Source organism: Nicotiana tabacum, chromosome 18 (genome assembly GCF_000715075.1).
Source record: "Nicotiana tabacum cultivar K326 chromosome 18, ASM71507v2, whole genome shotgun sequence".
Lineage (NCBI taxonomy): Eukaryota > Viridiplantae > Streptophyta > Magnoliopsida > Solanales > Solanaceae > Nicotiana > Nicotiana tabacum.
This window is the reverse complement of record NC_134097.1, coordinates 92,716,132-92,741,693: the sequence shown is the minus strand read 5'-3', so window position 1 is coordinate 92,741,693 and position 25,562 is coordinate 92,716,132. Positions and strand designations below refer to the sequence as shown.

Sequence of the window (25,562 nt, the reverse complement as noted above, 5' to 3'; positions counted from 1 at the left end):
TTATTCCACAGTATGACTGGATCTTTAATAGTGAGATATTCCATTTTCAGGCCCTCATCAAGGTGATGGCGTAAGAATATCATTGCTTTGGCACGGTCTTGGTTTGATGCCTGATTTTTATCCTTGATGGTGTCTGCCAGACCCATCGCATCAAGATGAATTTCAGCATCAAGCACCCAAGACATGTAGCTTTTGCCCGATATATCCAGGGCTACAAATTCAAGTTTAGAAAGATTTGACATTATTTAGGAAAAGAAAGTTCTTACCTTAGATACTTTCAAAATATTTGCTCGAGATGGTAGAGCTTCGTGCTGATAACGTGTTATGAAATAAAGACTATAAAGTAAAGACAAGTATACAGAGAAACTGATATATTATTCGAATTCAAACTCATGTACATAATGAACTGAAATCTCTTCTATTATAGAAGAAAGGAAGCTGCTCTGTAAGCTGCTACTACAAGCTGCTACTACAAGCTGCAGTGTAAGCTACTATAAGCTGCTGTGTAAGCTGCTACAAGCTGCTGTGTAAGCTGCTGCTGTACCAGATATGGATAATCTTCTACTGAGAGCAATATTTATCCATAACGGAGTACTGAATGGATAAGCTTATTATATCCGGTATGGATAATCTTCTACCGGGGTAATGTTTATCCATAACCGGGTACTGAAAAGATAAGCTTATTATACCCGGTATGGATAAACTTCTACTGAGGATAATGTTTATCCATAACCGGGTACCGAAGTGATAAGCTTCCTCAGGAAGCTTATTTACAACAAAGTACTAAATGAACATCCATAATATAATATATTTATAACAGTCTAATATATATATACAGCTATTATTGTATTTAAGAAAGTTTTTACTGCATTTTCAGAGAGAGAGAAAATGGAGACCAATATCAGAATTAGCAGATGATTTGGAGATTCAAACCCTAGTTTTTTCCACTTTTATCGATATTCAATCTCTTTGTATTTTAGTTTTTTTCCTGCTTAATTTTAATTTTCGCTACGTATTTTTCATTTGATTGATATCAGCTGGATATTCAATCTTCGATCGGTTCGATTCTCTGATCGGTCGGCGTGAGAGTTTCAGATCGGAGACGAAAGCTCTTTATAAATCTCTAGAAAATTCTAGAGCAAAAAATGCCGTCGCATGGAGATCTAGATCGGCAAATCGCACAATTGATGGAGTGCAAGCCGCTATCAGAAGCGGAGGTGAAAACGCTGTGTGATCAAGCGAGGGCTATACTTGTGGAGGAATGGAATGTTCAGCCGGTGAAATGTCCGGTAACTGTTTGCGGCGATATTCATGGACAGTTTTACGATCTCATTGAGCTCTTTCGGATTGGCGGCAACGCTCCTGATACTAATTATCTCTTCATGGGCGATTATGTTGGTATGTTTTTCGATATAGATTTTAGTTATATGCTTTGACAGTGTAATGAATTTTCTTACCTTATATGTGTTATTTAACATGTTATAATTGGTTACTTACAATTTATTGAATATTACCTATCAATGCTATTAAATAGAGTTACCTACAATTGCCTTTTAATTGACTCGATTATGTAAAAAAAAAAAATATTGCGTCAGTGCATAGAACTTAAACTCTTTGGATATTTGTTTCTGCATTGGGGGATTTTGTGGTTTGTTGCATTTATTCGGGCTTTGGATTCTCTAGACATGAATTGGATTGTACAAGTAATTTTTTGTGGTATAATTTTTGTTTAAATTGCAGTTGCTAATCGTGCCTTAGATTTCCTATTGAAATGTTCATGTTTGTATGTCTCTAGAAAATTAGAGAACCTTAAGTGATAGAGCTCATAATTGAAATTAAAGTATGAAACACGTATTGGGATGAAACGAGTCCAAATAGGGCGGAATAGATTTTGAGGATTCATATAATTGATAGTTTGGGACAGAGGTGTAGTTGTTGTTGTGTTATCATTTGGGATGGACAGAGATGGGATGTATGGTATTGGTAACAAGTACTAATGAGAATTCCATTAATGTGAATGGTGGTTAGTCTTGTAACATTGTATATGAGATTGTGAACGATACCTTTTATGCTGAACACCTATGGTTTGTTGCCAGCTCTAATAGTCATGTGAGTGGTTTTGCAAAGAGTAAGGTTGCCTCAAAGGAAGCCACGTGGGGGCTGTTCATTTGTTATTTCAGGAAGTGGACGACACATGATTGTCCGTTCATTAATGTGGTGGAGTTATTATGGTGGTCCGTTTTTTATTTTGGCAATTAACACTGAAAACATCTTTGTTATGACAGGCTTTAGTTTGAACTGTTCATTGTTTAGCTTCGAAGTGATGAATTATTGTTTCGATGCAAAGTTGAAATGTACTTTTGGTTGGGATTGGTCAAAAGTAAGATAATGCCCTTGATGGCCACAGGTGGTACAGAAGTTCATTTGGCAAACTTCGTTGGCCAAGATATTTGTACTTGTCAAAAGTTGCTTGGTTAAATATCCTGTCAACACATGCAGGGTGCTAATTGGGGAACAGTAGTTTAGCCAACCAAAACGATGAGTGACTAAACTTAGTTTTTAGTTATTATTTACTTTATCTGACAATATTGTTGCTTGTCGTCTGTGTATTGTCCTTTTGTTAAGCTTGCTCAAGTGCGAGAGGACAGGGCTGGATGGGGTGAGTGTTGGGTTGTTGGATTTACTTTCGCTTGTTGTCCACGTAGATTGTCCTTTAGTTAAGCTAATTTAAGTGTGAGAAGATAGGGCTTTCAGGAAAGTGAGTGCTGGCGTGTTTGATTTTATTTCCTGTCTCATAAATTCGGTAAAAAAATGTGCTAAGATTTATTACCTGTGATAAAGTGTTCTGTTCTGGCTTTTCTTTTACAAAACATTTTTGTAAGTAGAAGTGTCTCTCATCCTATGTTGCTCGGACTCGGGTGCGGTTATCCGATCTAGGTGCGGATCTAGAGGTCGAATCCTTCATAATATGAATTTTAAGATTCGGGGGTACGGATCTAGGTGCGGATGCGGGAATTCGGCTAAAAATAATTCAAAATTCTAAAAATAAATCTATAAAGATATCCTAAAGTATGCGAGATATTCTGTGAAAAACTAATAGGTTATGGAGTGCAGCAAATAATTCAATCTTTCATTTTGAGAATTTCTCAAGTTGTAGGCAGTAGGCACTACGCATAGCAGGCAGCAGCTAAAATTCAATTTTTCATTTTTCATTTTTCCTCAAATTTGTCCGGGGATTGCGGTCAAAGTACCCGATCTCGATTGACCACACCCGGTACGAACCCATTCCCTTATCAGTACAAGTGTCGTGTCGACACGGGTGCGTAGGCTAAACTGAAGAGTCCGTGCAATACAGCTCTCGTCACCGCTTTGTACTCTTTATGTAAAATATGTAAAAAAAAGATTCATTTTAGCCTAGTGGAATACAACACAAGAAGTGTTGTCACGCTGTCAACTGACACCGACTCATCCCAAACTTTTATGAAAACTTTTGCCTGCCCAAGGTTGTCTTTAATTTTTTTAATAACTTGCACTTTATCAGTTCTTGTGTTGGTCAAGTATTTTATAGTTGTTTATCGTTGTATAATTGTTTAATCAATGCAGACCGTGGATACTATTCGGTGGAGACTGTCACACTTTTGGTTGCTCTCAAAGTCCGTTATAGAGACAGAATCACAATTCTTAGGGGAAATCATGAAAGCCGGCAAATCACTCAAGTGTAAGTCTTTTTAATATTTCTTTGAGTAATATTGTTAGTTTAATTTGGGGTGCTTAGAGATGGTTTATCTTTCGCAGAGGTTAGATTCAAAGAGCTATCCTTTTCATAGTTCGATCATTTGGTTTATAGATGGGCCTGTGGACTTTTTAGTGCGTCTGTTATGATATTTTTCTCGCCTCTTTGTATTTAGCTATATGAGATTATATGGCAGTAGAAAAATATGGAGGTCTAGTACTTCCTATTTTTCTTCCTATTATTTTTATTGCACAATATGGGCTTTTAACTTAATTGGAGGTCAGTGAGGATTCAAATAGCCAACCCCAACTTACTTGGAATCGAGGCATAGTTGTTTGTTGTTGTAGTCTCCTTTGTGTTTAGTTTTTAAATGTAGCTCGGCTGCTGTATGCTCTGATTTTTGTTTTTGTACATGCCCAGAGTCGATGCAAACACGGTTAGAAGAATGTTTAAAACCTTCTTAATCTACTCTGCCATGAAGTCCATGGAACATGTTTCATGAACTGACCAGAGAGTCTTAAACTGCCACTTGGCAAAGAAATTATTTCCATTCTAGTTTTGCTTCAAAAACAGTTCTTTTCTCTTTAATGAGTTATTGATACGCAATCAGCCCATATCCCTTTGCTCTTCTCGTCATTCCAGTTTTAGAAAATGATCTTGAAATAAATTAATCACTGGTTCTCTACCTTCTTCTATTTTTGTCATTATATTAAGGTAGGATTCAGGATAGACTATGTAGCATGATGCACTTGTGTGTGTGTGTGTGTGTATTATCATTTACTTTATCAGGTTAAGGAACGACATTGTGCTTGTTTGGACTCACTTTGTTGTCTTCCCACATGAGAAATGCCCAAAAAATGAGGTGGGGTTAAAAATTTCTACAGGAAAAGGTGGAAGATCTCTATTTTCTCTGGACAGTTGGAGTTTAAAATGGAAGAATAAGAAAATCTGCATGTTTATGGGAATATATTCTACTATTAATAGTTTGTTAACATGATTTTTATATCCAGAAATTGTATTAGTACAGGAGGGAGGATGAACGTTGTTCCTGAGGCTACGGAGAAAAAGGAGTTTATTCATTTTTTTCCCCTTTTTTTTCAGGGGGTTGGGTGGGAATGGTTCCCAAAATTTATGAATGATGAGGAACTTCAGGACAATTCAAATAAGGATGTCCCACAGTTTGTTCTTCTTTTGGAGTAATGAGGCCAAATATAATTTGATGTTATTCTATTTTAGAAAACAATGCATTTGTTATATTTAATCAAACCCCCAATGAGATATTAGCCACGAAGTTGTTTTTCTTCTATGAAGTAAGTTGTTTCATTAGTGGCATCAAGAAGATGTGATGGTTGCAAAAGAAGTATTGTTAGCTCCAGTGCATTTGTCTATGTCTAAGGAATGGCTTTAACATTTATACACTAACAGTATGAAGACATTATCAAGTTGCTTAAAAGCCAATTACGGGTAATTGTCTGTAGTAAATGTGAGTTAATGTGTAAAAATTGGTAAGTAACCTCTACCATTGCTTAAGCGTTAAACTACACTATAATGTAAAAAATCTTTACACTGTTTGGGATGTAATTTAAATCAGGAAACTGGGCTTTATCTGGAAAGAGTTGTACAACAACCCAGTAAAATCCCATAAGTGGGAAAGAACTATCTGGAAAGATATATATATATATATATATATATATATATATATATATATATATATATATATATATATATATATATATATATATTGGAGAAAATTTTCATTCAAGTGAAGCAAAGTCTTGGTACATGATCTCCGTGAAACTTGCTCTCTGAAATTACTGACCCTTATATAGCCTGAAAACAAGCTTCAAAACCTTTGTCATGCCTGGACAAACTTCAATCATATACTATACTAAAGAAGGATATGTATGGAGTATGAAGATGATGTCATTTGGAAGCTTGGTTGTTAAGTTGCTACATCTTTAAGAAGTCTTCCTTCTTGCACTGGCCTTGGTAATACTGTGTGATTGAATACTTCCCCACTTGTGCGTGGTATTTTGGACTGTACTAGGCTGCTAGCTGCACCTCAATGTTTTGCTCCTTAACTACTCCTACTAGATAAAGTTCAATTACCTATCAACAAGAATTCTCCTTTTTGGGGATGAGCTATTTATGCAATTGATAGTCCACGCCCCTCAGCTTTGGTTTATGAAGGACCATATGACTGATCAAGTCATGGATGGAGTAATTTGATATACCTCTTTTCCTTCCAGGTATGGATTTTATGATGAATGCTTGAGGAAATATGGCAATGCGAACATTTGGAAGTATTTCACCGATCTTTTTGATTATCTACCACTGACAGCACTTATTGAGAGTCAGGTTTGAGCTCTTACTGTACTGACTTTTCATGTGAACAGAACTGCTGGCTGATATTACGTGCATTTTATCAATTTATTGTAGATATTCTGTTTGCATGGAGGACTCTCGCCTTCTCTGGATACACTGGATAATATCCGAGCGCTGGACCGCATACAAGAGGTACATAAATGGTTGTGAGATTTAAGCATTTGTATTTCGATGATATGTAACATAGTCTCTTTAGTATTTTGTCACTAGTGGCTCCCCTCCTGCTTGATCAATCTGACTCCTGCAGTTTTTTCCCTCCAAATTTTAGTGGCTGTCCTCGAAGAGATAGATCCTACAGCAACGAAGTTTAATTTCCTGTTTTACCTTCCAAAAAGTTTACCTCTTTGGTGCAACGACTTTCTTCCCATGACTCTGTTAACAGTAGTTCTGCAGAAATATCCAGTAGGACTACAAAGTCGGATCTGGAGATAGCAGTTATGACAGTTTGATCTACGGCTACCTCTATGTATATATACAGCAGCATTAATAACCTTTTGCTGCTATGCTATGCATTGGTATATCTATTCTGCTTAGAGACTTAGAGACGGCAATTAGTACCTTTTATCATCTGATATCTCCCTGTTTCTCATTCTGATGAAGTCTGATATCTCAGTTTTCTTATAGCTGCTCTGTTAACTTTTTGCTGAACCGTGCATATTTGCATCAGTGGTTTCCGTTTTCTCTTATGTCTCATGATATCAATTCTATGCACGTTAATGTTGCTGCCCTCATTGCTTATGCCTCTTATTTGGTGGTTATTAGGTTCCACATGAAGGTCCAATGTGCGATCTCTTGTGGTCTGATCCAGATGATCGGTGTGGTTGGGGAATATCACCTCGAGGGGCTGGTTACACCTTTGGACAGGATATAGCATCTCAATTCAATCACACCAATGGTCTGACACTGATTTCTAGAGCTCATCAGCTAGTCATGGAGGGTTTTAATTGGTGTCAGGTTTGTGGACCGAAACTGACGCACCACCTGCCATCTCTCCCCCTTTTGTTAGTTCTGTGGAACTTGATTTTAGAAAGCAGTTTGTGTTTTTTATTTTTTAACATGCTATTTGGTGGTGTAACTTTGGCAGGATAAGAATGTTGTGACAGTATTTAGTGCTCCAAACTATTGTTACCGGTGTGGTAATATGGCTGCCATCCTAGAAATAGGCGAAAATATGGAGCAGAATTTCCTTCAGTTTGACCCAGCTCCTCGGCAGATAGAGCCTGACACCACACGGAAGACTCCAGATTACTTTTTGTGATCCCAATACTTGCACTGATCGCCTGCAGGTATGTTTAACAAGAGGAGTTTTGCTGGTTGAGTGTTCTCGGCATCATTCTTTTGTTTGGAGCTTGACTACCTATGCCAGATGCTCATCAGAGTTGACAAAACGCCTTAATTGGCTTTTCATGTATATTTTCCCGAAAGGACCACATGCTCTGTAATTTTGAAATTTACCGTAAAAAGCAGGGGGGTCTCTCCCAAAGTTAAATTACCAACTCGTAATGTCTGTCATTCCAAATTGCATCTGGATCTCTTGATTTTAGAAAGGACATTCTAGTTTCCAGAAGAGATGAATTGGTGGTAGTAGGCATTTGTTCGTACCTTTAGTCTTCTGTAGTCGTTTTAGACGCAAAGATACTTTTCACTTTGTCTCTATTAGGATCATGTTTTAAATTTATTCTAATGATTACTTTCCAGACGAAGGTCTAATATTTGCAATATCCGAGGTTAATATTAGTTTCAAGTGCGATAAATTAAAAAAATTCCTGACGGTTAAGGAAATGCTTAAAGACCTTTATGAAGTTCTCAAATACATTTATGCAATGTCATCTGATGGGTCCTTTATTCTTCTTTCCATGATCGAATTTGAAGGAATTTAAGGTAATTGTTTTACATCTCTTGCCGAGAGGAAGATGCTGTTTTCTTGTTTCCTTTTCTTCCTATAGCTTTCGAGTTTCAAGGTGGAGATTTTCACTCCGAGGGATGTCGCGAATGAATCACCAATGTAATTCGAAATACGACACAGAATATCCTCAATATGTAATGGGTGGAGATTTACCTAAGAAAATGGAACTAAGTCAATAACACAATTGACATGAGAACAGCAAAGAAATAGCTTCAATTTTTTTTCTTCTTACACCTCGTTTCTCTTCTTAATACTCATACCAAATCAAGACAGGGTATTCAATAGGAAATCAAGTATTATTTGCCCTATGAAATACACACCTAAAGTGGAACAAACTCAACACAACATGAGAATCGCAAAGGCATTATAAAGCTAATAGTTAATTAAGCACCACGGAACTGATTTTGAAGATCGATTTATCCCCTAAATTTACACACAGAAGGCTGAAACAAGAAGAAGAAAAAAGCTTGTAAGTGAAGTATCAAGATAACAGTTTCCCCCCTGATATGCGATAACATGAGGCTGCTATTTCCTGGTGCTCGTGTTCAGATGTTCAGCTTCCAAAAACGGGTTCTGATAAATGTTCTTCCCGTGGAACCCAGTCGTATACCCAAGCTGCAAAGACCGGCCAGCTTTTTATGCATTTACAGCAAAAAATTTGGTGTACTACACAAGCTAGTAATCCAAATTTAACACCAAGCGTTCTGCATCAGCAGCCTGGCTCTTGTTTCAGCTGGATTCCACTTGTGGAGCCAAACATCATCGGCTAGAAAAACAGAACAAACTATAAGCATTACGACATGTTTGGAAGAAACACAGTTTCAGCAAAAACAGAGATCAATTTTTGTTAATTGCTGAGGTAGTCGCATTTCATTATAGTTAGAAGGGGGCAATTCCTGTTACATGGTGAAATTCGTATTAGGTGAGAGATTTAATAAGATTAGCAAACTAAATCTAAAATAGCATGCAAAAAGCCTGATTTTACCTGAGTCATACTAGGCAAAACACTACTAGCAAGTTCCTCATTCAACAAAACTGGGAGGGGTGGCATTTGGCTCATAATCCCTGGCATATTTCTCATGCTGCAGCATAAACAACACTATCACTACGTGAATTGTAATGACATCTAAATTCAGCCTGTCAAATATAAAGAATGACAACATTACTCGTTTAAAACTGCCTTTATATTATTTCTCGTTCGGATGAAGAGATCAATGTTGTCCTGCAACTGCCCATTCACACATTTTGATGTCAGATATCAGCTGATATGCATAACTGAATACGGTAAAGTATTGACAAACCCCTCTCCGTACCCAAAAGTTGCAACCAGAAATAAGACATAAAAATGAAGAAAAAAACGCAGTATGACATGCAGAATGAATTTGATGCAATCTTTTTCCCTCTTTTCAGGGAAATAGGTACACAGTACTTTTGCTTTGATATTTCACTGTTCTTTTTCCCCTTTCACCGGCTGAGGTGCAGGCAGGAGGAGGGCAATAAGCTAATTCTCATTTATTGTTTTTCCTGTTACGATAAAGAGATGAAAGAATCAAAAAGAAAAGACACGAAATAGAGATCAGATTAGGGGGCCAGGGGTAGATAGACTGAAGAAGCATCACCAGTCAGTTCTATTATACAATACAAATTACACATAGGTAAAGTAGCAAATATCTGTATTCTCTTGGTAGACAAAGTACCATACAAATAATTAATCCCTTATCATGAGCTAATCTTGAAATTCCCAACTGTTTTTTGTTAGAATGCATTCCTCGATAATCCTTTCATTTGAAAGGCACATAGTAAGTTGTTACATCCCACACAATTTGCAGAATTGCTAAACTTAACACAACAGTATAGGCTAAAACAAACAGAAAGGTAGGTGGTTTCCATCTCTTATGCATTCTGGACTTCTATTATTGCAAAAGACCAAGAATTTACATATGAACTTGCAAAGACAGAGTCGGGGTCTTATTACATCTCTTGTGGACTACATAAAAAGGACGGATTACAAGACATTATATTTCCACTGGAATAGTAAAAGTCCCGCAAATTATGGCGAATATCCTCAAGGAAACCAAATTCTTATTAGAAAATTTAGGAAAAACCTTTTTTCCAAATCTTTAATGGCTACTTGGACCTCTCCTGATTTCACCAATTCAGACTTCTACCACTTCACAGTGACCAGCTTCAGCGAAAATCCCAAGAGAAGGCTAACAATTAAGCACTTTCACAATTACTTTATTAAGAGTCACAGTTTTTTTTTTAATTAAGTTCAGTAAGAGTCGCAAAGTTAAGACTGTCTTGAAGGACAAGTTTAAATCCCACAACTTTTTTAGAAGCTGTTGAAACGCTTCGTAAATACTGGGTTCTGGGTGATTAATGCTCCAACTTATGACTTATATATGAGAATAAATAGAGGCAGGGAGCAAGCTGGGCCTGAACACCACCGTTGTAAAATAAAATGAAATAAAATAAATAGAGGCAGGGGAATGAATACGTTATCTTTTAATGCAAGGACCCAAGTAGAAATATATGTAGTACTCCAACATTTAGCATCTTACATTTCCTTTTCCCTTTCAATTATCAAGACTCCTACTACAAGAGGTTGAGATTAATACCTTGACTGTTGAAAGGTTGGCCGAAATTTGATTGAGAGCCTGATTGTTTTCTTCCAGTAGATGTCTTGTTCCAAGTAATGCTGTAAGCAACAAAAACCAAGTAAGTTTGTGAATAGGAGCCAATTGAAAAAATGAGACACACAATATGAACAAAGAATCACACAGAAGAAAAAGGAAACCATAAAGTGGCAAGAAAAAAGAAGATTTGAAGGCAATCAATTCTCAGCAAAATTTTTACCACATAACACTTAGTGACATCTTTTACATGTCAAATAATATTTACTGAACACCGTACCTTACAACATTGTACTAATCAACTTTTTAGCTTTGACACAAATAAATTTGTCGAATAGCTCTAGATTAGCCAATACATCTATGTAAGTGTCAATAAATCTTTTTGACTGATAAAAAGTAGGGTTCAGTGCATTCAAAGAAACTACCAAGATTACATTTTCACTTCCTGCTTCTATTAATTCTGATATACAATTCCTGCTTTGCAACACTTGAGTTAAATGTAAAAGGAACCCACACATAGGTGGTGGGACAGTTAGAGTAAGTTACGGGGCCTACATTTAGGTTTTTGGTCCAAATACAAAGTAGTTTGAATGTGAAACAAGCTTTTGTTTGTTTTTAAATTTTGCTGAAAACCAAACTAAGATTTCATAATAGCCCGCGAGGTTTTACAGGGTATCACTTGCACGCATCTCCTCTCCAGAAATATCTATATAAAATTATAAATTTAACTTTTTCACCTCATTATTATTTTTCAAATACACCTTCTGTTTTTATTTCAATCTATGTTTTTTTTTCCAAAATGTTGTAGGACAACACACACCACGTGGATCCCACCACAGGGAAAACTTTCTTGCAGATAAAGTCAAGTTGTAAGCACCCAAATTCTTCTGATTTCAAATTTTGAACATTCCTTTTCCATCCATTGGAACAGAACCGAGATAATCTTTAACCTGCTCCTCACCTTTATCAAGAAACTAATAATATCAAAATAAAACGCATAGTGACTCTTGTATAAGAAAAAAAGCTAGTAATGGTTAGCTTTAGCAGCTAAATAAATAAGTGGATTCTAAGCACACTTTTTCAAAAGTGTCACTAACTAGACACATATTATTACATTACTTTTAATAAGAAAAAGAACAGTCATCATTGAAGTTTTATCTCCAAGTATACCAGAGGTATCAACAGATGGTTACTTTTCTTTCGCTTGCCCAACTCCTATGAATTAACAGACATTAGCATTAGCATTCTTCCAAGGTTTGCCCAAAATCAATTTTTGACAAAGCAACTTTACCATCACTTCTATGTCTTTCCCTGTTTGAAGTAAAATAATAAATTACTCCCTCCGTTTCAATTTACGTGACACACTTTCCTTGTTAATTCATTCCAAAATGAATGACAAATTTTATAATTGGAAACAATTTAACCTTAAAATTTTAATGTTATCCATTTTCTCCTTAATGAGAAGCTTTTATAGCCACAAAAATGTTACGGACCCACAAAACTTTTACCCTTTAAGCTTTTAAGACCACAAGTTTAAAAAGTCTTCTTTTTTTTCTTCCTTAAATTTCGTGCCGAGTCAAACTACCTCACATAAATTGAAACGAAGGGAGTAACTTATTTCTCAAATTTCATCAATTGCATACACACAAGAAGCTTAATGAAATCTTGTTAGTATACTGTCACTATATGATAGTACTTTTCTGTACCATGTGAACCATAGATAAATCAAAAATGGTATATATTTTTTTCAATACATATAGTATTGAGCCATCATGGATGAAAGTTCTTTTACTCCAAGTAAAACCAGAAAGCAGTTTGTTCAAATTGCATGTTAATACAATTTATTTCTGTCAAAGAAAAAGCAGAACACGTTGATCCCTACAGCCAAACAGATGACACTAACCTGCCGAAGGGATATTTTCACCATGGTTACGATGATTTGAGGAGAGTGAATATGGAATGAAGCTCAATGGCGAAGCTGAGGATGTACCATTTTTCATGGATGCTTCTGCTGATTTATCCTGAAGAAAAATGAACTTCGTAATGTTTATCTTCTCAGTTAATGTAACACATACATAAGTGTGTGGTAACACATACACCTACAGACATAAATAAATGAACACGAGTACAGACAATTAATGACAAGTATTGTGAAATATTTAAAAAGGACAGTAAAACAAGAACTTCCAAACGATTCCAAAGAACTGTTTTCAGTACAAATTGAAGTATTACCAGTATAAATTTACCAGCAGGGGGTGTAAAACTAACTCCATATTCTACAGATTTAAAAAAATTTATTGCTCTTTTTCATATGACGGAAATTGTAATGTCTTGCTATAAGGACAAAGAGAAAAATCCATCTAACAAATCCTTGCCTGACACACACCAACACCAGTCTTGCTTTTAATATTCGGTAGATGATGTAATAGATACTATGACGAGCCATCTGTTTTCAGGGTATTAGTTGCACCTATCTTGCTCTTATCAACAAATTTATTCACCAATTGAGAAAGATGTTTGTAAGCTTAAAAACTGATATGATTGTATGAGCAACAACAACAACAACAACCCAGTAGAATCTCACTAGTGGGATCTGGGGAGGGTAGAGTGTACGCAGACCTTACCCCTACCCCGAAGAGATAGAGAGGCTGTTTCCAGGAGGCCTTCGGCTCAGAGACAATAGATCCATAACAACAATAGAAACCACAAAAAATAGTATCCGCATCTTAAAGGACAACAAATAAATGGAAAGGCCAAAAAAGAAAACACAGTGTGAAACACAACAAAAACCGCTAGCACTAGACAAAATACTATCAGGCTAGCCGGCCTGGTTGATAAAGACAAACTGGTTGATAAAGACAAAAAGCAAGTCCAGGAAAAAAATATATAAACATTTAAGCAAGACATCAGATCTACTGATTTCACTCTAGATGCCACATTAAGTTATAAGGTCAACGTTTCAGAAAGGTCACAAGCAGAAAGGAAAAGACTTGGTCTTGAGAATCCATGAGATTTTCCATAGAATCCAACACTGAAATCTCAAGTCTATTTGGCATTTTATAGATAGAAATGATGGCAAAGCTGGAATACGTTGCTAGCACTACCTCGGTCCTCACATCTTTAAAATTAAAAAATACAAAATGTGTTAACACAATCAATTGTTCAACTCTCCAAATACTAATCATATCACGTCAAACCGAACAGAAAGCTAATAAGATAAAACAGCATGTTGCGATTTCTTCACCAAGACACGGACAAATGACTAATGTAACACCTTAAGTCCTAACTGATGATAAGAATTGCAAAAACCTCCAAACAATGATTCAAGATTCAAAGAATTTAAAGCCTAAGCAATTGACTTTCAATAGTTAAGTGTTTCTTTTTGCCCTTAGATAAGCTAGTCAAAGTCAACTTCTAAATACTAGACCAAACAAATAAAAAAGTCACTTCATAATACAATACCAGGAAAGGAAGAAAAGATGAAAAGAGAAAGTAGTTGCTGGCACACCTTCCTGTCTTTCACTTTCTTCCCCAAACTGTAGTCTTCCTGTTTTCTGCGCTTTCTCTGACAAACAATCAGTCAAAGCAAGTCTTGTTCAAAAAGCATAAGCCATCAACTAAAATTTATTTAGTGAAATTAAAAGAAAAGCATTCTTCAGATATTAATTACTACAATATTTAGAAAAACTCACCAAATTATACTGTTATTGCTATGGAAAGATACCACTAAAAAGTTTACTTTTTCAAAATAATAATAATAATAATACAGGTCCAGTAGCTCACCGTCATCCACCTACATCTTAATGCAACATCACGTACAGTTTTGTCGCGGAGTGCGGCTGCAATCTTAATATACTTCATTATACTGGGTTCATTAGCAAACCTATTATCAAAACACTGACAGTCATACATACACATCGATGGGGGAGAAAAGATGACATGAAACAGCATCGGACATCAAAACAGATTCTAATTCAAAGAAAGTTCTGATCAGTCCAAGGAGTATCAGGCTCGTGAAAAAGCATTTTCAAATTCATTTCCTTAATAAATTTTACAATTTTCATTTACGGTTTTCAGTTATTCATCAAACTAGCTTGGATATATATGAAATTTCCAATTGGGTAAGCAGAACAAACCCCAGCAGTGAACACTATGTGCCAGCCAATCATCAACTTACAGCTACTGAAGTCCTAATTAAAAGTCAAATGTAACATAGTTAAACAACCAACTAATTTGTTAAAAAATGATCTTGATTTGGTTCCAATTAGTTAACAATCAAACCCCGAACAAGACAAGATAAGTAGCAGTTTCTGACTCTTCCGCAAAAAGTGGGAATCTTTTGCTGCTTTTTGCTGGGTTAGGGAAAGTGATCATCTCATTGTTTTCATTTCACTACGCCAGCCCATCATTTGACTGTTTTCACCCCCTCCCCCCCCCCCCAAAAAAAAAAAAAAACCCAACTGCCTTGAGAGATGGATGAAAGAAATGTTCATCTACGGAGGAGAGTTACAGACAGCGCATAGTGAAACAAGAGATAATCATAATGGAGGAAAGGAAAAAGTTTTTTGACAATTAGGAGGAACGGGATAATGTTGTCAAGAAGATTGGAAGGGCTAAACAACTTTGCAAGGATGTTCTCTTTATATGGTTAAACCTGGAAAGCCTCAAATTCAAGTGTTCCCACTTGGCTCACTTTTGAAAAGTTACCTCAGAAAGAAGGGATGCTTCCTCCACCGAAAAATTAAAAAGAAAAAGAAAAAAAAGACAACGTAACCTACTTTCCATCATCTCGAGATATAAAATTTACAGTTGAATCTATGGCATTAAGAAGTAAAATTTGAAACTATGCAGAAAATATGAATCGCAAACAAAATGGGACTATCCATTACCTAAACCTAGACTCGTACTCCGGGTGCACTTGATCATAAAACAACTGATGGGCATTATAAATTGTGTTCGATCTTAAATTAATTTCATTCTCATGTATGTTTTATTTCCAGGGAATACAGATTCTTTAACTTCTATACTACACTAAAGTAAAGTGTCTGTGTGTGCAAGAGAGAGAGAAGACTTTACACGTGATTGAACCATAAAATAATTTGCTAAGAGATCTCTGTTCCCAAAGCTTCTAAAATAATTCTATAACCACTTTGACGAATTTTCCATCGCACTAACTATGTTCATGCAAAAAGAGGAGAACCGCATTAATTGATAGCTCAGACACTGACAGGAAGTTATTACCAAGAATAACCCAGACCAGTAGTCTTGAACGTGAAGTGAAAGAGAGTAGGAAGGGGTTGGAGTTTGAAAACACATCCGCAGTCACAAGAAGGAATTTTTCCAGAACACATCCCTCAGAGTTGGCAATGGTCTGCATATTAAATTCTGGAACGACTAAAGTATTGGCAGCACAACCCTACAGGAATCCTACCCAGGGTTATTATCAGCTTGGATATAACAAGGATGCTTTTATTGCCCAATATAGAGAAAACAATAGCTGAAACCCCACATTTATGAGAAATCTTCAAGATTGGAAAATCAATGAACTACTCACACTCCTTGCAGCCTTGGAAGACTATAGCTTTAATCCACATCAACCCACTCCTTGCAGCCTTGGAAGACTATAGCTTTTGTGAGAAGGCACGGGAGAAAATATGATATATTGATATTGTGTGTTCAATACAATACAAGAGGTCCTTATTTATAGCTATACTATACAAGGACATACTACTCCTATTCCAATGTGGGACAAGACTACATTATGTACATATCTAACACTCCCCCTCAAGCCGGTGCATACACATCATATGTACCGAGCTTGTTACACATGTAACTAATACGAGAACTAGTAAGAGACTTAGTGAAAATATCTGCTAGTTGATCATTCGACTTTACAAACTTTGTAACAATATCTCCTGAAAGTATTTTTTCTCTGACAAAGTGACAATCGATCTCAATGTGTTTAGTCCTCTCATGGAACACCGGATTTGACGCAATATGAAGAGCAACATGGTTATCACACACTAGTTCCATCCTGTTGATTTCTCCGAACTCTAACTCCTTGAGCAACTGCTTGACCCAAACTAACTCACACGTTGCCATAGCCATGGCCCGATATTCCGCTTCGGCGCTAGATCGAGCAACTACATTTTGTTTCTTGCTCTTCCACGAGACCAAATTACCTCCTACTAGAACACAATATCCAGATGTAGATACATCTATCAGAAGGTGATCCTGCCCAATCAGCATCTGTGTACCCAACAATCTGCTCGTGGCCTCGATCCTCGAATAGTAATCCTTTGCCTGGAGCTGACTTTATATACCGAAGAATACGAACAACTGCATCCAAGTGACTATCACAAGGAGAATCCATAAACTGACTTACAACACTCACCAGAAAAGAAATGTCAGGTCTAGTCACTGTGAGGTAATTCAATTTTCCAACCAACCTCCTATATCTCGTAGGGTCTCTAAGAGGCTCCCCTGTCCAGGCAGAAGCTTAGCATTCGGATCCATAGGAGAGTCAATAGGTCTGCAACCCATCATTCCAGTCTCCTCAAGAATGTCTAAGGCATACTTCCGCTGTGAAATAACAATACCTGAGCTAGACTGAGCGACCTCAATACCTAGAAAATACTTCAATCTGCCCAGATCCTTAGTCTGGAAGTGCTGAAAGAGATGTTGCTTCAGATTAGTAATATCATCCTGATCGTTGCCAGTAATAACAATATCATCAACATAAACCACCAGATAAATACACAAATTCGGAGCAGAATGCTGATAAAACACAGAGTGATCAGCCTCACTACGAGTCATGCCGAACTCCTGAATAATTGTGTTGAACTTACTAAACCAGGCTCGAGGGAACTGTTTCAAACCATATAGTGACCTGCGCAATTTGCATACACAACCACTAAACTCCCCCTGAGCAACAAAACCAGGTGGTTGCTCCATATAAACATCCTCGTCAAGATCACCATGGAGAAAAGCATTCTTAATGCCTAACTGATAAAGAAGCCAATGACGTACAACAACCATGGACAAAAAAAGACGAACAGATGCTACTTTATCCACGGGAGAGAAAGTATCACTATAATCAAGCCCAAAAATCTGAGTATATCCTTTTGCAACAAGACGAGCCTTAAGCCGATCAACCTGGCCGACTTTGACTGCATAAACCCAACGACAACCAACAGTAGACTTACCTGCAGGAAGAGGAACAAGCGCTCGCATGTAAAGCAGACATCTCGTCAATCATAACCTGCCGCCATCCAGGATGAGATAATGCCTCACCTATAGACTTAAGAATAGAAACAGTGGACAAAGAAGATATAAAAGCATAATGAGGTGACGACAAACGATGATAACTTAGATCAACATAGTGGGGATTAGGATTAAGTGTGGACCGTACACCTTTGCGGAGTGCAATTGGTTGACTAAGAGGAGACAAGTCCGTAGTAGGTGCAGAATCTGATGCAGGACGTGAATCACCTGGGCCAAATGTTGGATGTGGACGGTGATGATAAGTCAAGAGTGGCGGAGCTGCAGAAGGTTGAACTGGATTATGTGGGGAAACATAACAGAGAATGAAACTTGGTTCTGGATAGCTGAAGATGGCATACGATTAACAAGATAGCAAGATGTAAGAACTGCATCCCCCAAAAACGCAATGGAGCATGAGATTGTATGAGTAGGGTACAAGCAATTTCAATAAGATGTCTATTATTTCTTTCAGCTACCCCATTTTGTTGAGATGTGTACGGACAAGATGTTTGATGAATAATCCCATAAGATTTCATAAACTGCTGAAATGGGAAAGACAAATACTCTCGGGCATTATCACTACAAAATGTGCGAATAGAAACCCCAAATTGATTTTGAATTTCAGTGTGAAAGGTCAGGAGAATAGAAAACAACTTAGATCGATTTTTATCAAAAATATCGAGGTGCACCTAGAATAGTCATCAATGAAACTAACAAAGTAGCAGAATCCTAAGGTAGAACTGACCCGACTAGGACCCCAAACATCTGAATGGACTAAAGTAAAAGGTGACTCTGCTCGATTATCAATACATCGAGGAAAATGAGAGCGAGTATGCTTACCGAGCTGAGAAGACTCACACTCTAGAGCTGACAAGTGAGATAAACTAGGTACCATTTTCTGAAGTTTTGACAAACTAGGATGTCCCAACCGTTTATGTAATAAATCTGGTGAATTAGTAACAGGACAAGTTGTTGAAGGAAGACAAGATGTGAGTCCATGTGATTTAGCAAGGATAAGGTAATAAAGTCCATTTGATTCACGCCCGGTACCAATGATCCCCCTGTACTGCGTTCCTGTATAAAAACATGATCATCAAGAAATAAAACGGCACATTTAAGTGATTTGGCTAGGCGACTAACAGCTATGAGATTAAAAGGACTATTAGGGACATAAAGAACTGAATCAAAAGGTAAGGAAGGAATTGGGCTTGCTTGACCTATTGCAATTGTCATGGTTTGAGACTCATTGGCCATTGTGACTCTTGGAAGAGATTGAGAATACGAAATAGTAGTGAAAAGAGATTTGTTACCAGAAATATGATCTGATGCACCTGAATCAATGGCCCAAGACTCAAAGGATGAAGATTGAGAACGCAAGTCACGCTATTACTTGTTTGAACAACGGAAGCTATCTCAGAAGATGTCTGCTTACCTGCTTTGTACTGAAGAAACTCAAAATAATCCACTAAAGAAATCATCCGACTATTTGAAGTATTGGTTCCCATGTCGCTACAATTAATAGTAGTAGGGTTAACTTGAAATAGTGAAAATTAGTAACTCCTTTGGGAAAATTGAAGAAATCGCTGAGAAAACACTGTTTACAGCAGGAAAACAGAACACTGTTCTACGCCGGAAAACACTATTCACGCCAGAAATACTATAGCTCTCGGAATATTACTTTAGCAACCGGAAAAAATTCAAAGTGGTTAGGATCGGAATTACCAGACGACCCAACTGTTCTGAAGAAACTTTTTTCCAAAAAATGGCCGGAAGTCCACTTCTGAAATCACTATTCACGCCGGAAAAATATAAAAGTGGTCGGAATTTGGTGTAACTTGGATGGGGTAGGCTCGGAATTGCAAGGGAAACAATCTGTCCTGAAGAATCGTCGCCAAAAAATGGCCACAAGGTGGCCCACACGACGTCAGAACTTCGCCGGAAAATTTTCTTCCGACCGCTACACTACCGCCGGAGATTTTCACTGGGGTTTGGTCGCCGGACAATGACAACTCTTGTGGTAGTGTTGGATTTTGCACAACACTAATCGAGACAAAGCAGACGCAAAACAACTTTGAAAAGTCCCCGGAAAAAAGGGTTCCGGTGACTGATTTCACTTCCCGGAATCGCTGGAATTTATGCACAGCGATAAATCTCTCACGATAGCTCTGATACCATGTGAGAAGGCACGGGAGAAAATATGATATATTGATATTGTGTGTTCAATACAATACAAGAGGTCATTATTTATAGCTATACTATACAAGGACACACTACTCCTGTTCTAATGTGGAACAAGACTACATTATGTACATATCTAACAGCTTTAATCCACATCAACCTGACAAAATCTTGGGGGGAAGCTCTAAAGAAGGGAGGTACACCATCAAAGATGGTTATCATCATTTGTGCTCTCAGAATGGCATCCTTGAGGATTGGCCATGGAAGCATGTGTGGAAGATTAGACTACCTCTCTAGCACTTAATGGAGCATGCCTAACACAGGACAACCTCAATAAAAAAGGCATAACCTTAGCAAACAGATGCTATTTGTGCCACCATAGTTCAAAGAATGTCAGCCACCTATTTCTACACTGCCCACACACAGCTGATCTCTGGAACTTCTTCCATTCTATTTTTGGTTTACATTGGGTCATGCCTCATACCATCAACGAAGCATTTATTAGTAGGCATTTTTGGAGAGTTGATAAACCATCAGAAGAATCTGGAGGATGATCCCAGCCGTAATTTTTTGGTGTGCCTGGACTGAAAGGAATAGCAGGTGCTTTGATGGGATCTCAACTCCAACTTACACTCTTAAGGCCAAATGCTTGGTTAGATTGTTTAGCTGGCATTTTCATTCCCCTGTAAACAATGTTGATAATTTTTTGAATTGTTAGCTCCCTGATTCTAGCATAGACATCATTCTGGAGCTAACTTTTTTGCTACCTTGTATTTTGCATCTTCTGATGCCTTTTATTAATGATAATTACTTGCTTCATCAAAACAAAACAAAAAAAGAGTAGGAAAAGAAATGTCGCATGGAACAAGAATTTGGTGGTAGACATTAACATGCACAAACCAAATAAGCTTTCAAGGACAAGCTTCTACATGTATTATTCACAGGGATGGATTTTATATGGATGTGGAAAGCAAGGGATATAAATTAAAAGAAATTAAATGTTTAGAAGATTGATCAGTTTTAGGAGCAGTATAAAAGGTGGAGCTACTCATATAGTTTTCACATGCATTTACATACTTTTGCAACTTTTTCAGTATAATGTGCTTCAAGATTCTGTTAAAGGAATTTTCATTAATTTTTTGACTCCTCTACCGTGTAGAATTTTCTGGAATAGTATTTCAAACTCTTTATGGTGAAACTCATAGTTCTACTAATTTGGATTTGTTTAGTCAAAGCATTAGAGGTATATTATCTATTCTTCATTGTTTTCGGAATCCTTATTTTTCTTTTGATAAGTTGATTTATAGATTTCTTTTTTTATATCGGTGTAACTAAGCCACCAAAACTTACACAGACCAGAACCTAGTGCATTTTTCTTTTGTCTTGCTGAAATTTGAACCCTGATCTTATAGATTCCTTTTCTATGCACTATCAGCCTCAGTCAATTAGAAAAAAAACTACATATTTACTTCATGCGCCGGCTAATAGAGAATTTGAATACACAATTATATGATGCAAGTCTAATCTTATCTCCAAAAAAAAGTATATATTTCCCATAAATGCTTGGACTACAATTTGTAGGGATAAGGTCTGCGTACACTCTACCCTCCCCATACCCCACTTGTGGGATTTTACTGGGTTGTTGTTGTTGTTGTTGTATTATACGAAAATTCATTTAATCCTCAAGTGAAATTAACGACAAGAAATCCTATGAAACTCCAGAAAATAATAACTAGTGAAACTCCTTCCCATTTTATATAACACTCTTTCTATTTCAGGACATTTGAAATGTTTGACATGCGTCAGTGATAATATATACGACATTCAACTTTCAAGAGTTCAAATACATTTAACTATTCAAAATTTAAATTGATGTAATATTTCCACTAACAAACTAACTTTATTCAGCCTTACTGCACTATTTTCTACCACTATCACTAATATCTATATATACAAATCAAATTAACATGTAAACTCCATGCACAATAAAATGGTGTCAAACAAAAATGGAACGATGGATTACCAAATATATACAGAGATGAAAATTTTTGCAGTAAAATGTAACAAACATGGATAAAAGAAAATGCACATCTCAGCATACACACACACATCCAGAGACCTGGAAGAAACTACCTACTTGATAAGTCCTTCATCCAATTTGTACTGTTCCTCAAGGGTCCACTCTACCGCCAGCCCAGTGTCATGCTTGAGCCCCGGCACTGAATCAATAAGAAAAGAACTCGAACAACCTCCAGATTGACCCATTACTGAATTATTGTTGCTACTCCGGCCACTGTTTGTCATCACACTTGGATTCCCAGAAAACAACATCCCTCCTCCTCCTCCACCATTATTATTTACATTGAAATTCATTCCGAGGTTATTGTAGTAATTGCCCATCAAAATCATCTCAGACGATGAGCTCCCCAACGCCCCCGATTGAAACGATAAAGCTTGGTGATGAAACCCTGTATTAGAAGACTCTGCAGCCATTCCCATACATATACACCTGTTACCTAACTCCTAAATCCACTCAGAATCTACTATTGCGTACAATAACATTCTAACAGAATAAAACATCCGATCATAGCTCCAAAACCCCCAAATAAACAAAACCCTAATTTATCAAAAAGTGTTTCCGGTACACAAAATTGGACAATATAATTGAACTACAAAATAGGGGAAATTAGGTTAATCAATCCGTCCCACGACACGATTGTCCCCAAAGCTTCCTTTTAAAATCTCAACTTTTGGCAAACTGATAGTTGAGAAAGTTAACCCATCACTGAATGCAGCAGACTCAGTGAATAAAAAAATGAAACCCTAACCAAAACAGAATGAAGAAAATAGCAAATGTTTTAGTGGATGTACAATGAGAAAAGATATTTAAAATTGACATAAGGGAGAAGAAGAATATACCTTTTTTCTGAGTGCAGAATTTTATCTTTTTTGTCTAAGCCTTGTTTATATTTTCAACCACAAATAATAGTAAAAATATAAGTTGGATGGGTGTCAAGTGTGTGATGTTAGTGGTACTGTTTACAACTTTTAGCTCAAATGGGTTCTCTCTCTCAACTGTTTCAATATCCACTGGGGAGGAAGAAGAAGAAGAAGATAATTGTGGGGGGGGGTGTTAGGGGGTGGGGAGGGACGTGCAAAGATAAATAATTGAAGGGGATACCCTTTGTGGCAGATCTTGAAATGTTAGCAGCAACAAAGTGCGAATCCCAATAAGCAGTTGATGCAATTATTGTGACAGTTCACTCTACCCTTTTCATATTTTTGTTTTACTCCCTCTTTTGTGTTTTCTTCTTCTTGTTGTTGGTTCTTGTTGTTGTTGGTGCCGTGGTGGTAACAGATGAGCAGGTGAAGTCAGGAATTTTATTTAGAGTGTTTAAATTTAAAAAAAAATAATAATAATAAAGAGTGTTTAATATATATTATATATTTTATTTATATACTATACAATTTTTCGATGAAATATAGTCATTTGACCATCTTTAGACTACGTAGCTTCGCCCCTAGTGAATGGATTAGTACTCCACTTTCGCCTTACCTGCGTTTCATAGAAATGCATGTAAGAGTATGTTGTGGTAGGATAGTAAATACCAAGGGTTCATTTGGTGTGCGGAGAAGGTGGGATAAAGGTTGGGACTAAGTTTATATTATATTTGGTGATGATATAAATTTATATCGTCAATCAAACATAATATAAACTTAATCCTAGACTTATTTATAGCATGTTTCGCCAAGCTTATCCAAGTTGAAAAGCATTTTTTTTTCGTGGAAAATGCTTTTTCGAAAGTTGAAGTGTTTGACCAAGCTTTTAGAAGAACAAAAAATGCTTTTGAATAAAAGCAAAGCAATTTTGGAGAAGCGGAAAAAAATAGCTTCTTTCCATAAACACTTTTTTAAGAAGAACTTTTGAGAAAAATACACTTAAAAGTATTTTTTAAAAGCTTGGTCAAACGCTAATTGATGCTTAGAAGTACAAATCAAATTAATTAGCCAAATACAAAATACTTCTCACCAAAAGTATTTTTAGAAAAAGTGCTCTTAAAATATTAAAAAAAAAAAAAAAAAACTTCTCAAATTAAGCTGATTTTTTCAGCCTGGTCAAATAGGCTATTAATCCCAGATATCTCATCTTATCCCACACTTATCCCATCAAACTTGGTATTATTTTATCTCACCTTTGAGGCGGGATAAATTAATTTAGGGATTATAATCCCGGAATCATTTAGTTCGTGTACCAAATGACCCCAGAACTTGTTTGGTACGAAAGATAAGGAATAATTAATTTTGGGATTAAATTTGAGATGAGCTTATCCCAGTTTGGTTGGAATAAAATCGTGATATACCTAATTATGGGATTACTTATCCGGGGATTATAATATTATATATATCCTTATGAGAGGGTGGGATAACAATTCCGGAATAATTAATTCTGGGATAACTTGTTTCTCGTCAACGACCCATAAGTATATTTTCATTTTCAGTAAGAAGTTTTGAATTCAATCTTGACAAAAAGTAAGTACATAACATTCCTACATCTAAGGTGAAGCTTTTCGATGCGAAATCCAAATTCAAGTTTAAGTGTGTAATGTGCACTTGATATTTATGATAGTTTTTTTTCAAAAAAGAGCTAAGAAAAATATTGAAGACATTTGACCGCATTTAATATACTAGAATTTAGTGTATTTAAATACTATAAAACAAAATACTACTCCTAACTAGGAAATGTTTAAAAGATAGGAAAATATTCCTAATTAATGTTAAAAGATAGATTTCTTAATCTGTGTAAAAACAATCAAAAAATTACTTATTTTGGACCGGAGGAAGTACCAAATTTGTCAATTTATTAAATTTTTTTGTAAGGATAAGAAGCAAAAAAAATGAAAACTTTATACTAATATTGTGTCGCTTTAGAGGGAGATAACTTTTCATAGACCAATCACAAGGACACCAATGAAAACGACATCAAACGCACCTAACAAGATGAGTTCTCCTTTTAAAGCACTAATTAATTAATTAATTATATTTTAAGGGCTGTAAGTATCCTAATTCCTAGGTCCAATTGACAGTGACGAAAATGTTGTTCATAGCAATTTTATTTTACAAGTTTTGTAGGATAAAATTTTAGTATTTATATATTGTATATAGTACAGAGGATATGCAGGCTGGAGAATAATTATTTGAGTATCTAAGGTTGACAATAATATTGTTGCAACGTAGCTTAAAATAAGTGACGCGGCGTACGGACTATGAGAATTGTTCTCCCTTTTTGATTAAAAAAATACTCTTTTAAATAAAATATTTTCCGCCAATTCAATGTAAATGGAAGATAATTTCAGTAAGGAATTAATATATTTTTTTTTTTGGGATAACGTATTCCGGTCATACCATTCACAATTCACACCAACGTAAAATATGGCTTATGGATTTGCTAGATGAAGATGCAATT

The 25,562-nt window shown here is 36.4% G+C and overlaps 2 protein-coding genes across 6 annotated transcripts; one reads left to right on the top strand and one right to left on the bottom strand.

Moving 5' to 3' along the window:
- The first annotated feature begins 857 nt into the window (after positions 1–857).
- Positions 858–7,821, top strand: LOC107790790 (serine/threonine-protein phosphatase PP2A-2 catalytic subunit). Its single transcript, XM_016612755.2, has 6 exons — positions 858–1,398; positions 3,604–3,718; positions 5,983–6,091; positions 6,173–6,250; positions 6,881–7,072; positions 7,203–7,821. The coding sequence occupies exons 1-6, from the start codon at positions 1,146–1,148 to the stop codon at positions 7,374–7,376; spliced, it is 921 nt and encodes a 306-aa protein (XP_016468241.1). The 5' UTR covers positions 858–1,145; the 3' UTR covers positions 7,377–7,821.
- A 412-nt stretch (positions 7,822–8,233) lies between these two features.
- Positions 8,234–23,394, bottom strand: LOC107790789 (uncharacterized). Of its 5 annotated transcripts, none has more exons than XM_075237063.1 (9): positions 23,280–23,394; positions 22,236–22,581; positions 14,441–14,540; positions 14,166–14,222; positions 12,561–12,678; positions 10,643–10,722; positions 9,191–9,252; positions 9,010–9,106; positions 8,234–8,920 (listed from the first exon to the last, which is right to left on the bottom strand). In XM_075237063.1, exons 2-9 carry the CDS (start codon positions 22,505–22,507, stop codon positions 8,846–8,848), a joined length of 861 nt encoding a protein of 286 aa, XP_075093164.1. In that variant the 5' UTR covers positions 22,508–22,581; positions 23,280–23,394; the 3' UTR covers positions 8,234–8,845. The 5 variants fall into 5 exon arrangements, with proteins under 5 accessions (XP_075093164.1, XP_075093165.1, XP_016468238.1 ...); XM_075237064.1 differs by having other exon boundaries at positions 8,234–8,790; XM_016612752.2 differs by having other exon boundaries at positions 22,236–22,921; positions 23,018–23,343.
- Positions 23,395–25,562: the final 2,168 nt, after the last annotated feature.

Coding starts and splice junctions, on each gene's coding strand:
- LOC107790790 (XM_016612755.2), top strand. CDS start 1,146: ATGCCGTCGCATGGAGATCTAGATCGGCAAATCGCACAATTGATGGAG. Junction 3,719..5,982: donor AGCCGGCAAATCACTCAAGT/GTAAGTCTTTTT, acceptor TTTTCCTTCCAG/GTATGGATTTTATGATGAAT. Junction 6,251..6,880: donor CGCTGGACCGCATACAAGAG/GTACATAAATGG, acceptor GGTGGTTATTAG/GTTCCACATGAAGGTCCAAT.
- LOC107790789 (XM_016612752.2), bottom strand. CDS start 22,597: ATGGGAATGGCTGCAGAGTCTTCTAATACAGGGTTTCATCACCAAGCT. Junction 10,723..12,560: donor TGAAAATATCCCTTCGGCAG/GTTAGTGTCATC, acceptor TGTTGCTTACAG/CATTACTTGGAACAAGACAT. Junction 8,921..9,009: donor TTTTGCCTAGTATGACTCAG/GTAAAATCAGGC, acceptor ACCATGTAACAG/GAATTGCCCCCTTCTAACTA.